The sequence below is a fragment of the Pollachius pollachius genome (assembly GCF_949987615.1).
Source record: "Pollachius pollachius genome assembly, chromosome: 6".
Classification (NCBI taxonomy): Eukaryota; Metazoa; Chordata; class Actinopteri; order Gadiformes; family Gadidae; genus Pollachius; species Pollachius pollachius.
In genome coordinates, this window is record NC_136939.1 from 26,848,819 (window position 1) to 26,861,633 (window position 12,815).

Sequence of the window (12,815 nt, forward strand, 5' to 3'; positions counted from 1 at the left end):
ACGAGACAGACAGAGAGACAGACAGAGAGAGACAGACAGGGACACAGAGAGAGAGAGAGAGAGAGAGAGAGAGAGAGAGCGCAAGAGCGAGAGAGAGCGAGAGAGAATCAGAGAGACAGAGAGAGAGAGAGAAACAAAAATATGTCAAAAACAACAACATCGTCTTGGATATAACCATCTTACAGGACGACACCAGGGGGAGGGCCAGTCACTGGGGGCCCGGATGTGTGGGTAACGCCCACAAGGGCGGGCGGGGTCAGGGGGCGGTGTCGAGGGCGGAGCAGGCGTGAGGGGGCGGGGCTCCAGGCCTCACTGGGGGAGGGCCTTCAGGATGGCGTTGACCTCCTCCGCCACAGCCGTCAGCGCAAACTCAAACTGGTCCTGAAACAGACGGGAAGAGAGGGTCTGACTGATTCTTAACCTCTGACTGACTGGCCCTTTACCTCTGACTGACTGACCCTTAACCTCTGACTGACTGACTGACCCTTTATCTCTGACTGATTGACTGACTGACCCTTAGCCTCTGACTGACTGACCCTTAACCTCTGACTGACTGACTGAAACTTAAACACTGACTGACTGACCCTTAACCTATGACTGACTGACCCCTTAACCTCTGACTGACTAACTGACCCTTAACTGACTGACTGAGTGACCCTTAACCTCTGACCGACCCACCCTTAACCTCTGACTTACTGACTGACCCTTAACCTCTGACTGACTGACCCTTAACCTCTGAAAGACAGATTCTTAACCTCCGACTGACTGACTGACCCATAACCTCCGACTGACTGACTGACCCTTAACCTCTGACTGACCGACCCTTAACCTCTGACTGACCGACCCTTAACCACTGACTGACTGACTCTTAACCTCTGACTGACTGACCCTTAAACTCTGACTGACTGACTGACTGAATCAAACTGGTCCTTGAACCGACGGGAAGAGAGGGTCTGAGGGACTGACTGACTGACTGACCCTTAACCTCTGACCGACTGATCCTTAACCTCTGACTGACTGACCCTTAGCCTCTGACTGACTGACTGACCCTTAGCCTCTGACTGACTGACCTTTAACCTCTGACTGACTGACTGACTTAAACTGGTCCTGAAACAGACGGGAAGAGAGGGACTGACTGACTGACTGACCCTTAACCTCTGACCGACTGACCCTTAACCTCTGACTGACTGACTGACCCTTAGCCTCTGACTGACTGACCCTTAACCTCTGACTGACCGACCCTTAACCACTGACTGACTGACTCTTAACCTCTGACTGACTGACCCTTAAACTCTGACTGACTGACCTTTAGCCTCTGACTGACTGACCTTTAGCCTCTGACTGACTGACTGACTGACTGACTCAAACTGGTCCCGGAACAGACGGGAAGAGAGGGACTGACTGACTGACTGACCCTTAACCTCTGACCGACTGACCCTTAACCTCTAACTGACTGACTGACCCTTAGCCTCTGACTGACTGACTGACCCTTAGCCTCTGACTGACTAACTCAAACTGGTCCTGAAACAGACAGGAAGAAAGGGACTGACTGTCCCTTAACCTCTGACCCTTAACCTCTGACTGATTGACTGACCCTTAGCCTCTGACTGACTGACCTTTAACCTCTGACTGACTGACTGACTCAAACTGGTCCTGAAACAGAAGGGAAAAGAGGTACTGACTCACCCATAACCTCTGAATGACTGACCCTTAACCTCTGACTGCCTGACTAACAGACTGACCCTTAACCTCTGGCTGACTGACTGACCCTTAACCTCTGACTGCCTGACTCAAACTGACCCTGACACAGACGGGAAGAGAGGGACTGACTGACTGACTGACCCTTAATCTCTGACTGAATCCTTGATGGAGGCGGTCACATGGTAACTCACCTTGGTCCTCACCATCCCCGGCCTCTGGTCTCTGACATGCTCCAGAGTCGCCGCGATGTCGATCTCCTTACCGCCTGGTTAGAGACCAGATACACAGGCTGGTTAACAGGCTGGTTAACAGGCTGGTTAGAGACCAGATACCCAGGCTGGTTAATAGACTGGTTAACAGGCTGGCCAGAGACCAGAAAACAGTCTGGTTAACAGGCTGGTTAGAGACCAGATGCAAAGGCTGGTTAACAGGCTGGTTAGAGACCAGATACACAGGCTGGTTAACAGGCTGGTTAGAGACCAGATACACAGGCTGGTTAAGAGGCTGGTTGGAGACCAGATACACAGGCTGGTTAACAGCTGGTTAGAGACCAGATACACAGGCTGGTTAGAGACCACATACACAGGCTGGTTAACAGGCTGGTTAACAGGCTGGTTAGAGACCAGATACACAGGCTGGTTAAGAGGCTGGTTGGAGACCAGATACACAGGCTGGTTACCAGGCTGGTTAGAGACCAGATACACAGGTTGGTTTACAGCCTGGTTGGAGACCAGATACACAGGCTGGTTAACAGGCTGGTTACAAACTAGATACACAGACTGGTTAATAGGCTGGATAACAGCCTAGAAAGAGACCAGATACACAGGCTGGTTAACAGGCTGGTTAGAGACCAGATACAAAGGCTGGTTAACAGGCTGGCTAGAGGCCAGAAACACGTTAGTTGCTTAGTACTGAGTTACTGTAACTAAGTGAATGTCTGCCACTTGGAGAAAGTATAGGAAGACAGACAGACAGACAGACAGACAGACAGACAGACAGACAGACAGACAAACCTTTGGCCATGCGGTTCAGAACCATGTCAATCAGGATGTATGTCCCAGAACGCCCGGTCCCGTCGCTATGGAAACAACATCATGTGTCACATCTGACACAGTCCTTAAGAGCTCTATAGGTTAAACAATCAATCAAAACACTGTCGATCAATACCTAATCAGACTACACAGGAAAAAAGATGGATCAATTCTGGACGGAAAACTACAAAACCCTTAACACTTATATTCAGAAACAACACTGCCTCAAAAGGCTATTGGCCTAAGCAACATATACTTTTCCCTGAAATTTTAAACGTTGCAAACGTGCAAAAACATACATTTATATTTATGTGGCATTCAGTCCAATGCTTAAAATATATCGGTCGCATTCAGTAGGCCAATGCTGTGGTAAAGTGTGTAAAGTATGACCAAGTCCTTTCTGTTCAGATAGATATAACTTTATCAATCCCCTGTAGGAGAAATCTGTTAATGTTTGTCCCTATAAAACAATAATTGTAAAAAAAAAATTCAAAACATGACAGTAACTCTAAAGTCAAACCGTCCAATCTGAAGGCTCTACTTAACCTCTCCCCTACTCACTTACACCAATGCAAAGTGAACAGAACTGAGTAGGGGAGGGTGTAGCCTAACTAGTTTGCGAACGACCCAGAGAAAAGCAACGCAAATTCAATGTGAACATGTATGAGACAATTTTGAAATTCTGCCCGGACACATTATTTTAAAAGTGTCTCAAAAAGAGGGCATGTCCGGGCAAAAGAGGACGTCTGGTTACCCTACGTACGGGGAACCCATTTGATTCCTACCTGTTCCACTGTTAAATAGCGGCGCTATCCTGGTAATTTCTCTGCGTGAGAAATACGAAGTGAGGCGTTTGACCGTGTGTATGGGTTGAATTGCCTGTGTCTCACGCCGAATGCGTGAGACTTGAGAGCCCTGCTTAGTGTATGTTATCGTCCTGGCACTTAAAAACAATCCTTAGCATGGTGCAGCGTCCTACTCTAGCTGTCTCTGTTGTGCATGGGGAATGGGTTAACCTAGTGATAGTTAGTCCCTGCCACCTAAAAACAGTCCTTAGTATCGTGTAGCACCTTATCCTAGCTATCTTTAGTACTTAGCATGGTGTAGCATCTTATCCTAGCTGTCTCTGTTGTCTACGGGGAACGGGTTAACCTAGTGATGGTTAGTGCCTGGTATTTAAAAACAGTCCTTAGCATCGTGTAGCACCTTATCCTAGCTATCTTTAGTACTTAGCATGGTGTAGCATCTTATCCTAGCTGTCTCTGTTGTCTACGGGGAACGGGTTAACCTAGAGCAGCCTGTCTCTGTTTACCTGCAGTGGACGATGATGGGACAGGATCTTCCTCTGTAGCATTTGTTCACCTTCCTGTGGAGAGGAGGTGGAGAGAGGAACGGTGAGGAGAAGAGGAGAGGAGGAGAGGGGAGAGGAGGAGAGGAGAAGAGAGAGGAGAGAGTAGAAGAGAAGAGGAGAGGAGGAGAGGAGAGAAAGAGTGAGAGAAAAAAAAGAAAGAGAGAGAGAGAGCGAGAGAGAGAGAGAGAGAGAGAAAGACCGGAACGTGAGGAGGTGGAGGAGAGAGGAACGAAAGATATTGTTTTTTCTTTCTTCTGACAAACAGACTAACTCTAAGTCTCTCTGGGTAAAAGCTAGATGTATTTCAGAATAAGAGCGTGGAGCAGTACCTCCTGAAGTCCAGCAGGGGCCGCGTGGCACTGGGGATCCCAGCGGTGGGCCAGCTCAGGAAGTGGAACTGGGTCAGGGTCCGGGTCTCCTGGGTCTGGACGTTCTTCAGGTAGAAGCTCCGTACCAGGAAGTCGTTACACCAGATGTGCTCCGACACCAGGTTCACCTGGGGGGGAGAAACCAGAGACCAGCATGAGGAGGGAGACCAGAACCTTAGAGGTCTGCTCCGACACCAGGTTCACCTTGGGGGGAGAGACCAGAGGGAGAGACCAGCATGAGGAGAGATACCAAAATCTTAGAGGTCTGCTCTGACACCAGGTTCACGTGGGGGGGAGAGACCAGAGACCAGAGGGAGAGACCAGCATGAGGAGAGAGACCAGAACCTTAGAGGTCTGCTCCGACACCCGGTTCACCTTGGGGGGAGAGAACAGCAGGAGGGACCAGCATGAGGAGGGAGACCAGAACCTTAGAGGTCTGCTCCGACACCTGGTTCACCTGGGGGGGAGAGACCAGAGGGAGAGACCAGCATGAGGAGAGAGACCAGAACCTTAGAGGTCTGCTACGACACCAGGTTCACCTGGGGGGGAGAGACCAGCAGCTTAGAGGTCTGCATGAGGAGAGAGACCAGCACAGCAGAGAGACCAGCACAGCAGAGGTCTGCATGAGGATATACCGGTCCTGAGATGTGATTGACAGGCAAGATGGATTCCCAAACCAATCAGAGAAGAGACGTCAATGGCCATAAGGAGTCAGACCTCGTAAATAGGGTAGAGGGAGGAGCATATGTGGTAGAGGGAGGAGCCTACCTCGTACATGTGGTAGGGGGAGCAGCCTGCGTGATGGGGAGGAGCCTACTTCGTAGATGTGGTAGAGGGAGGATCCTATGGGGTACAGGGAGGAACCTACTTCGTAGATGTGGTTGGGGGAGTAACCTGTGTGGTAGGGAGAAGCCATATGTGATAGGGGAGGACCTACTTCGTAGATGTGGTAGGGGGAGGAGCCTATGGGGTAGAGGGAGGAGCCTACCTCATAGATGTGGTAGGGGAGGAGCATATGTGGTAGGGGGAGGAGCCTACCTCATATATGTGGTAGAGGAGGAGCCTATGTGGTAGAGGGAGGAGTTAATGCGGTGGGGGAGGAGCCTATGTAGTAGAGGGAGGAGTTTATGTGGTAGGGGGAGGAGCCTACCTCGTAGATGTGGTAGAGGGAGGAGCCTTCGTCGGGCCAGTAGCGGTCACACTGCTTCTCTCCGTCCTCCACTAGAGCGGTCAGCATCACGATGACTGTACAGCCGTTCTCCCACACCATCTAGAGAGAGAGAGAGAGAGAGAGAGACATAGACAGAGAGAGAGACAGAGAAAGAGAGGGGGAGAGAGAGAGACAAAGAGAGAGACAGAGAGCGAGCGAGAGCGAGAGAGAGACTGAATGAATGAATGATCTTTATTTGTCAAAGTACAGGTACGGGTCAGCGAAATTTGGGAGGGCTCCACCCTGGTGCTTAAAAAAGAGAGGACAAGGAACATATATAAACAATATATATAGTATGATAAAAACAAACAGAAATACACATCTAATATAAATATAACTAGAACTTAGTTAAAGTGCAGTTGAATGACTTGTAAACATGATAACCCAATATTGCACAAGTCCTTAGCAAGTGAGTGAGGCAGATAGATAAATAGATTAATAGATGGTTCACTGTAGGGAATTGCAAAGTTCCCTAGTAGCTGCCACGTGCCTGGTTGTACGAGAGGTCAGGTGTTGGCAACGTTCAGCGCCTGTATGGCCCTGGGGTAGAAGCTAGATTTTGGTCTGTTTGTCCGTGCAGCCATAGTCCTAAAACGCTTCCCTGAGCGCAGCAGCACAAAGTGTTCGTTACCCGGTTGGGTTGGACCCCTGAAGTCCCTGGTAGCCTTCTTGAGGCAGCGGGTGTTGTACAGTTCCTCCAGAGAGGGGAGAGGGCAGCCGATGGACTTCTGGGCCAAATTAACGACCCGCTGTAGTGCCTTGCTCTCTGCAGCTGTGCAACTGGAGAACCACACGCAGATACAGTATGTGATTATGCTCTCCACTGAACAGTGGCAGAAGGTCACGAGCAGCTCCTCTCTAAGGTGGTAGTTCCTGAGGACTCTCAGGATATAGAGTCGCTGTTGTGCCTTCTTCATGATGGCTGTGATGTTGGTCCTCCCCTGGATGTGCACCCCCAGGAATCAGAATGCTGCGACCCTCTCTATGCAGCTACCGTCGATGGGCAAGGGCTGGATCGCAATCTTCTTCCTCCTGAAGTCGATGATGACCTCCCGGGTTTCGGGCTGGTTCAGCAGCAGGTTATTAGCCTTGCACTGTTTGCTCAGCTGCTCCACCTCGTCCTGGTATGCGGTCTGGTTTCCCCCCAAGATGCGGCCCACCACGGTGGTGTCGTCCGCATACTTTGTGATGTCATTGCTGGGATGGACGGGGGTGAAGTCGTGTGTATAGAGGGAGTAGAGCAGGTGGCTCAGCACTCGCCCTGAGGAGTCCCAGTGCTGGGTCTGAGGGCTGTGGAGGTGTGGGAGCCTACCCGCACCCTCTGGGGCAGTCAGACAGGAAGAACTTAAACCAGGTGCAGGTGTTGAGCGGTAGTCCCAGGTCTGACAGCTTGAACACCAGTCTGTCCGGAAGTATAGTGTTGAACGCCGAGCTGAAAACCACGGAGAGCATTCTGATGTAGCTATTCCTCTCCTCCAGTTGGGACAGGGTGGAGTGGAGAGCCGTCGCAATGGCGTCTTCTGTGGACCTGTTGGCTCTGTAGGCAAACTGGTGTGGGTCTAGTCTGGGCGGCATGGATGTGATGATGTTGGTACAAACTAGCTTTTCAAAGCACTTCATGGTGATGGGTGTGAGTGCCACCGGACGGTAGTCGTTGAGGCAGCTCACAGTGCTTTTCTTTGGGACCGGGATGATTGTGGAGGTTTTCAGGCAGGGTGAGACGATGGCCTGGGACAGGGACCGATTAAAGATCTTGGTGAGGACCCCGGTCAGCTGGTGAGCACAGTCCCTAACGCCGTCCGGCCTCGCTGCTTTTCTGGGGTTCACCGCCTTCAGCGTGCGTCTCACCTCGTGTTCTGTGAGGGTGAAGCTGCTGGGGGCTGGTGGCTGTGGGGGTTGTGATGTGGCTTCCCCCCTTGGCCCCCTCTCGAACCACGCGTAGAAGTAGTTCAGCTCTGCCGCCAGCCGTGGGTTATCCCCGTCGGCTGAGAGCCTGTTGACTCTGAAGTTGGTCATGTGCTGGACCCCCTGCCACACCCGCCTTGAGTCGTTGCTCCGGAAGCAGTCTTCGATCTTGCCCTTGTACTCCGCCCTAGCCTCTTTGATGCCTCGGTTCAGGTTGGCCCTGGCGATGTTGTATAGGGCTTTGTCCTTTGACCTGAGGGCGGAGTCTCTCTCCCTGAGCAGCTGCAGCACCTTTCTGTTAATCCATGGCTTTGTGTCGGGGTAAACCCGGACACGCTTGTCCACGGTGAACGAGTCTGCACAGTTCCTGAAGTGTTGGAGGACCGTTGATGTGAACCGTTCCAGGTCCTCATGCTCCTATTCCTCCCATATGGTGTCATGGAGACTGATATACAGTGGTGTGGATTCTGCTGGCCAGGTTTTGACTGTCAAGGTGGTGATGGGAGCACTTTTCCTGATGGGGGAGTACGCTGGAATCAGAAGGATGGACACATGGTCTGACTGGCCTAGGTGAGCCAGCGGTCTGGCTGATTAGGCTAGTGTAATGTTGGTATGTACATTGTCCAGTGTCTTTCTCCCCTCGTGGCACATTTAACACAGAAGTATTACTTTTAGGTTGACGTGATTGATGATGTGGACTGCCTCAGGGTCCGTACACACAGTGCTATGTTTGCATCAGTGTCGGGAGGTATGCAGTGTTTCCCACGGACAGAAAGCAATGTGTGGTGCCAGGGCCATAGTTGGACGTGGGGGGGGCGTTGAGGAGTCCTGACGGGGGGGAAGGATCCCAGACGGGGGGGGGGGGTTCTTGTATTTCACATATATAAATATAATGATAAAAATGATAATAGTCCTTCAACCAATCAGACCAACGATCGCTTCGATCGCAACAATCGCTTCCCTGTTGTCATTGTGTTAAACCAACCAATAGCGCGCCAGGGGGAAAAGCCAGCTTGGTGATTGGCTCCAGTAAAAGCGGATCGGAAATGTATTGCTCAGAGCGAATTCAAATCGCCGGCAGAACGGGCTTGGGGTACCCAGCTAATCCCGTAGCCTATCTCGACTATAACCGCATTTCATATTAATCGCATTGTTTGCTGCGTTACCAACGTTATCTATGCTGACTTGGGGTGTGGGATGTTCAATATCAATAACGTTGAGTTCTTAAGGGCTAGCATTATCTTTTCTGAGCTAACAGCTGATTTCTGGCGAATCAGCTGTTTATAAGTGTACCTGCGCACCACTGGCATGAATGCACGCTTGTCTCTGTGTGTGTGTGTGCGTATGTGTGTGTGAACGAGAATTTCAGGGAGAAAGAGTGCTATGAGGAGCCTATGCGCGCCGCCATCTTGCGCATGCCAAGATGCGTATTGTTGCTAGAGACAGAGAGAGGGAGAGAGAGAGGGAGAGAGAGAGACAGAGAGAGAGCGAGACACAGCAGGGGGTCTTTCCCCCCCGCCCCCCCCCCCCAGGTCTCACCCCTCCTCCGTCCAGGTCTCACCTGCCAGAAGTCGGAGATGGTGTGAGACAGTGGCCCCTGCGTCGCAATGTAGGCCGGCATCCGGGGGTCGTGCTCGATCTGGTATAGGTCACAGGTGACATCAGGGGGCAAAGGTCACATCAGGGGTCAAAGGTCACATGAAGGATCAGGGGTCAGTGACGCGGGCCTTACTATGGTGCTGGCATTGATGTAGTCGTCCCGAGAGGGGTTGACCTCTGCCCTGAGCTTCACCCTGGAGTGGTCATCTGGAAGAGGAGTAGGAGACATGAGGGGCACAGCATCAGCACCGTCATCGTCACGGCGATGGTCCTGATGAGGGCCATCTTGAAGAGAAGCCTCTGATTGGTTTAGGATGAGGGTTTTTTAAGGGTTTAAAGGCAGGGCACACAGGGCACCTTAAAACCCTTAAAAACAGTCCTAACGGGACAGTTTTTTTTAAAGGTTTTACGTTTTTTTAAGGGTTTTAACGGTCTCACAGGTCTCATAGTTCCTTTAGGATGAAGGGTATTTAAAGGGTTGTTACGTTTTCTAATGGTTTTAAGGGTTTTTAGGTGCTCTGAAGGGTTCTGAAGGTGGTTTACAGGGTCTTACAGGACACCTTAAAACCCTTCAGTCCCGTTTGGACCGGAGGGTTATTAAGGGTTTTAGGGTTTAAGGGTTCTAAAGTTGTATTTCAGGGTGTTTTAAGCTTCTCACAGGGCACAAAGTCAGGGCTGCGGTTCTTCTTGAGGTGGGCGGGGCTGTGGGCGGAGCTGACGGCACTAGGCTCCGCCTGGTAGGAGCAGAGCGCCTCCCACTCCTGCAGGAGGCGGTCCTTGTTCCTCAGGTGGTCCTCCATGTAGGCCTGAGGGGGGGGGGGGGTATTTTAATATATACATTCATAACATAAACACACACGTTATCTGCTCACTGAAGCGTTGTCATGGTGACCAATTAGAATTAATTAGTGCTGGCTAATTGTATAACATTACTGACAGTGAGACCATGTGACCAGTAGAGACCAGAAGAGACCAGTACTCACCAGTACCATGTGACCAGTAGGGACCAGTAGAGACCATGTGACATGTAGAGACCATGTAACCAGTAGAGACCATGTAACCAGTAGAGACCAGTACAGAACAGTACTCACCAGTACCATGTGATCAATAGAGACCATGTGACCAGTAGAGACCATGTGATCATTAGAGACCAGGGCCTCGTTTCCCGATAATGATGGATCCACGCTCGTAAGATCATTCTCAAGATGGATCTTGCAAACCATCGTAAATTTCTTTGGAGCGTTTCCCGGAACTCCTCTTAACATGAACGCGCGTGCACTGCACTAACGACGTTCGTAGGATTGTAACCGTCTACTGCCACGTGCTGAAATGGGCTCTGTAGGAGGAGGAGACGCAGGAATGACGCAGGAAAATGCGGTTAAAAAGGCGTTAAAATATCTCCCCATCAAAGCCAACAGCCTACGAAAAGAATAGACTGCAATAATATGAATGCTAAAGAAATTAAAACACAGTTGATTAGGCCTAGGCCGACATATGCTATATAAGTCCCAATCCTGAACGCACTGTGCGTACATTCTTTCACAGCATTTCCCCCCCTGAAATAATTCCAAATTACAAAAATCAAAAACAGCTTGTGTGACAACTACATTTATCGTAATGTGCTGATTTCTGAAACATGCTTTGAGCAGTAAAGAGAGCCGACTTTATCTGATTCCGCATGAAGTTTCATTGAATGGCGCGCACTCTCTAGTCTAGAATCTTTAGTTTAACCATTAAAAATGCAACATTCCATTAATTCATTATCACTCAAATGCAGAGGCTGGGCGTTGACACACGGCTACCGCTGACCCGATTAGGAGAGCTTGGTCTAAGTCCTGTCCATCTTGTTGGGCAGGATGATGTATTGGCCTTTTTACACTGCCAAGCCGGTTCGGTCACAGCTTGGCACGCCCGGCGATTTCACCGTTTTATCTCAAGTTTCCTGTGTAAAACCGAGGGGGTCAAATCCCCCGTTCGTCACGGCGCGGGCTTTCTTGACTCACTGGAGAAGGCGGGGCTGAGCATCTAGCGTCTAGAACTCTTTAGAATCATTTGCATAGGCTACTCCCGAATATTTAAATTTTTTTATGAATGAAGATGCCCGCATTCAAGCATGAGGTGATGTCTGAGTGTAGGCTAGAAATGCGATTAACTATTTACAAGTGCAAAAAAGGCAACATATTTTTTATTTTGCTGACGACCTGTTTTTTATCCCGACAAAAGCCTCGTAAGGAAAGTTCCTCTGCGACTCTTTCGTAGATCGCACCATCTCTCAAGGTCTTTGTTTAATGCGACTGCATAACCTTCTCTCACATGATCAGCAGCTTGCGGATTTCACTTTCTCTCCTGTTACTACCGTTCATGATGATATCGCTGCATTGTCTCTGTAGAGACAGCTCAAGCAGGCAATTTACCTCGGGCAGTGTAAATGCGCGGACCGTGCCGTGAAAAAGGTGTGCATTCGACGGAACACCTTGCTTTGGTATTTGTCGAATTTTCTGTCCATCACTTGATATGAATTTTTGTGGCTTCTAATTGGCCCAATTTACCAGTGACCCACGTGGGCACCATGACACAACAGCCTATCACATTCTAGAGGAATGTTTTGGCTTGTGATTCAAATCGATTCATGCACGGGCTTACCTGGGCTGAATGATCAGGGGCCTATCACGAGCTGCAGTATTTAATATATATTATAGATATAAAATACTGCATCTTATGATAGGCCCCTGATCTTTGTAGGCCCCAAACAATTGTATGGGGCCTACGCCGATCTTGGGGCCTATCATGTGCCAGTATAATATATATATATATATATATATTTGATACTGGCTCATGATAGGCCCTGTGTGTGTGTGTGTGATGGATTCCCAAGGCCCGCCGAGGCCAAAGGGGAACCTCTTACCTGTTAATATGCTGTTATTAGGCGTGTTTGTGTTTCTGCAGACCGGATCATGTTTTCTTTATGTAATATGGAGTTAAATCAAAATTTCATGGAACATGGTTTTATAATCACCTTGTCTATCCTTCAATTATTTGGTCATCTATAATCTACTAATATAAATATCGTGATGTTATGTGGCTCAGAGAGGGTCACTAATACGTTTTGCACTCTAGACACATGGCATTTACACATTTTCATTGTAAGACCCCCTCTCAGGGGGCCTACGAAACCGCTCAGCCCCAGGGCCCAATGGCAGGTTAAGGCAGGCCTGCACGCATCACAGCACAGTTTCCCACAGCAGTCTGCGAAACCACGCTATCTACTTGGCGATGGTGCACTCCACTAAGGTCAGGGATGTTTGTAACTGTCTAGACACGGTCCAATAAATAATGAACTTCATCACAGCCTCATCGAAGCGCCTACAGTGCTTTATGGCAAACAATCGCAACAAAAAACGCCTGAAGAAATTCTCAGACACCCACTGGTCTCAGCATGATTCGTTTACAGCATGTCTTCTGTTATTGATCAATATGAGGACATTTATGGAGTCAATATGAGCACCCCTGGAGTCCTCGTTAGCTACGAGTGATTTCACGACGTTCGTTACCAACATGCTTTCGGGAAACGGGGCCCAGTACTCACCAGGACCATGTGACCAGTAGAGACCATGTGACCAGTAGAGACCAGTAGAGACCATGTGACCAGA

At 49.7% G+C, this 12,815-nt stretch overlaps 1 protein-coding gene across 1 annotated transcript in view; it reads right to left on the reverse strand.

Moving 5' to 3' along the window:
- Positions 1 to 309: 309 nt before the first annotated feature.
- Positions 310 to 12,815, reverse strand: part of LOC307076967 (receptor-type tyrosine-protein phosphatase-like N) — a gene marked incomplete at both ends in the record, with an annotated part of 32,698 nt that continues 20,192 nt past the window's right edge. Inside the window, 9 exons of the mRNA XM_079738199.1 lie at positions 310 to 381; positions 1,893 to 1,966; positions 2,715 to 2,779; positions 4,045 to 4,098; positions 4,413 to 4,579; positions 5,602 to 5,721; positions 9,128 to 9,205; positions 9,299 to 9,372; positions 9,824 to 9,971. Of these exons, the coding sequence (XP_079594325.1) occupies positions 310 to 381; positions 1,893 to 1,966; positions 2,715 to 2,779; positions 4,045 to 4,098; positions 4,413 to 4,579; positions 5,602 to 5,721; positions 9,128 to 9,205; positions 9,299 to 9,372; positions 9,824 to 9,971 (852 nt within the window). The remainder of the gene's footprint in view (positions 382 to 1,892; positions 1,967 to 2,714; positions 2,780 to 4,044; positions 4,099 to 4,412; positions 4,580 to 5,601; positions 5,722 to 9,127; positions 9,206 to 9,298; positions 9,373 to 9,823; positions 9,972 to 12,815) is intronic.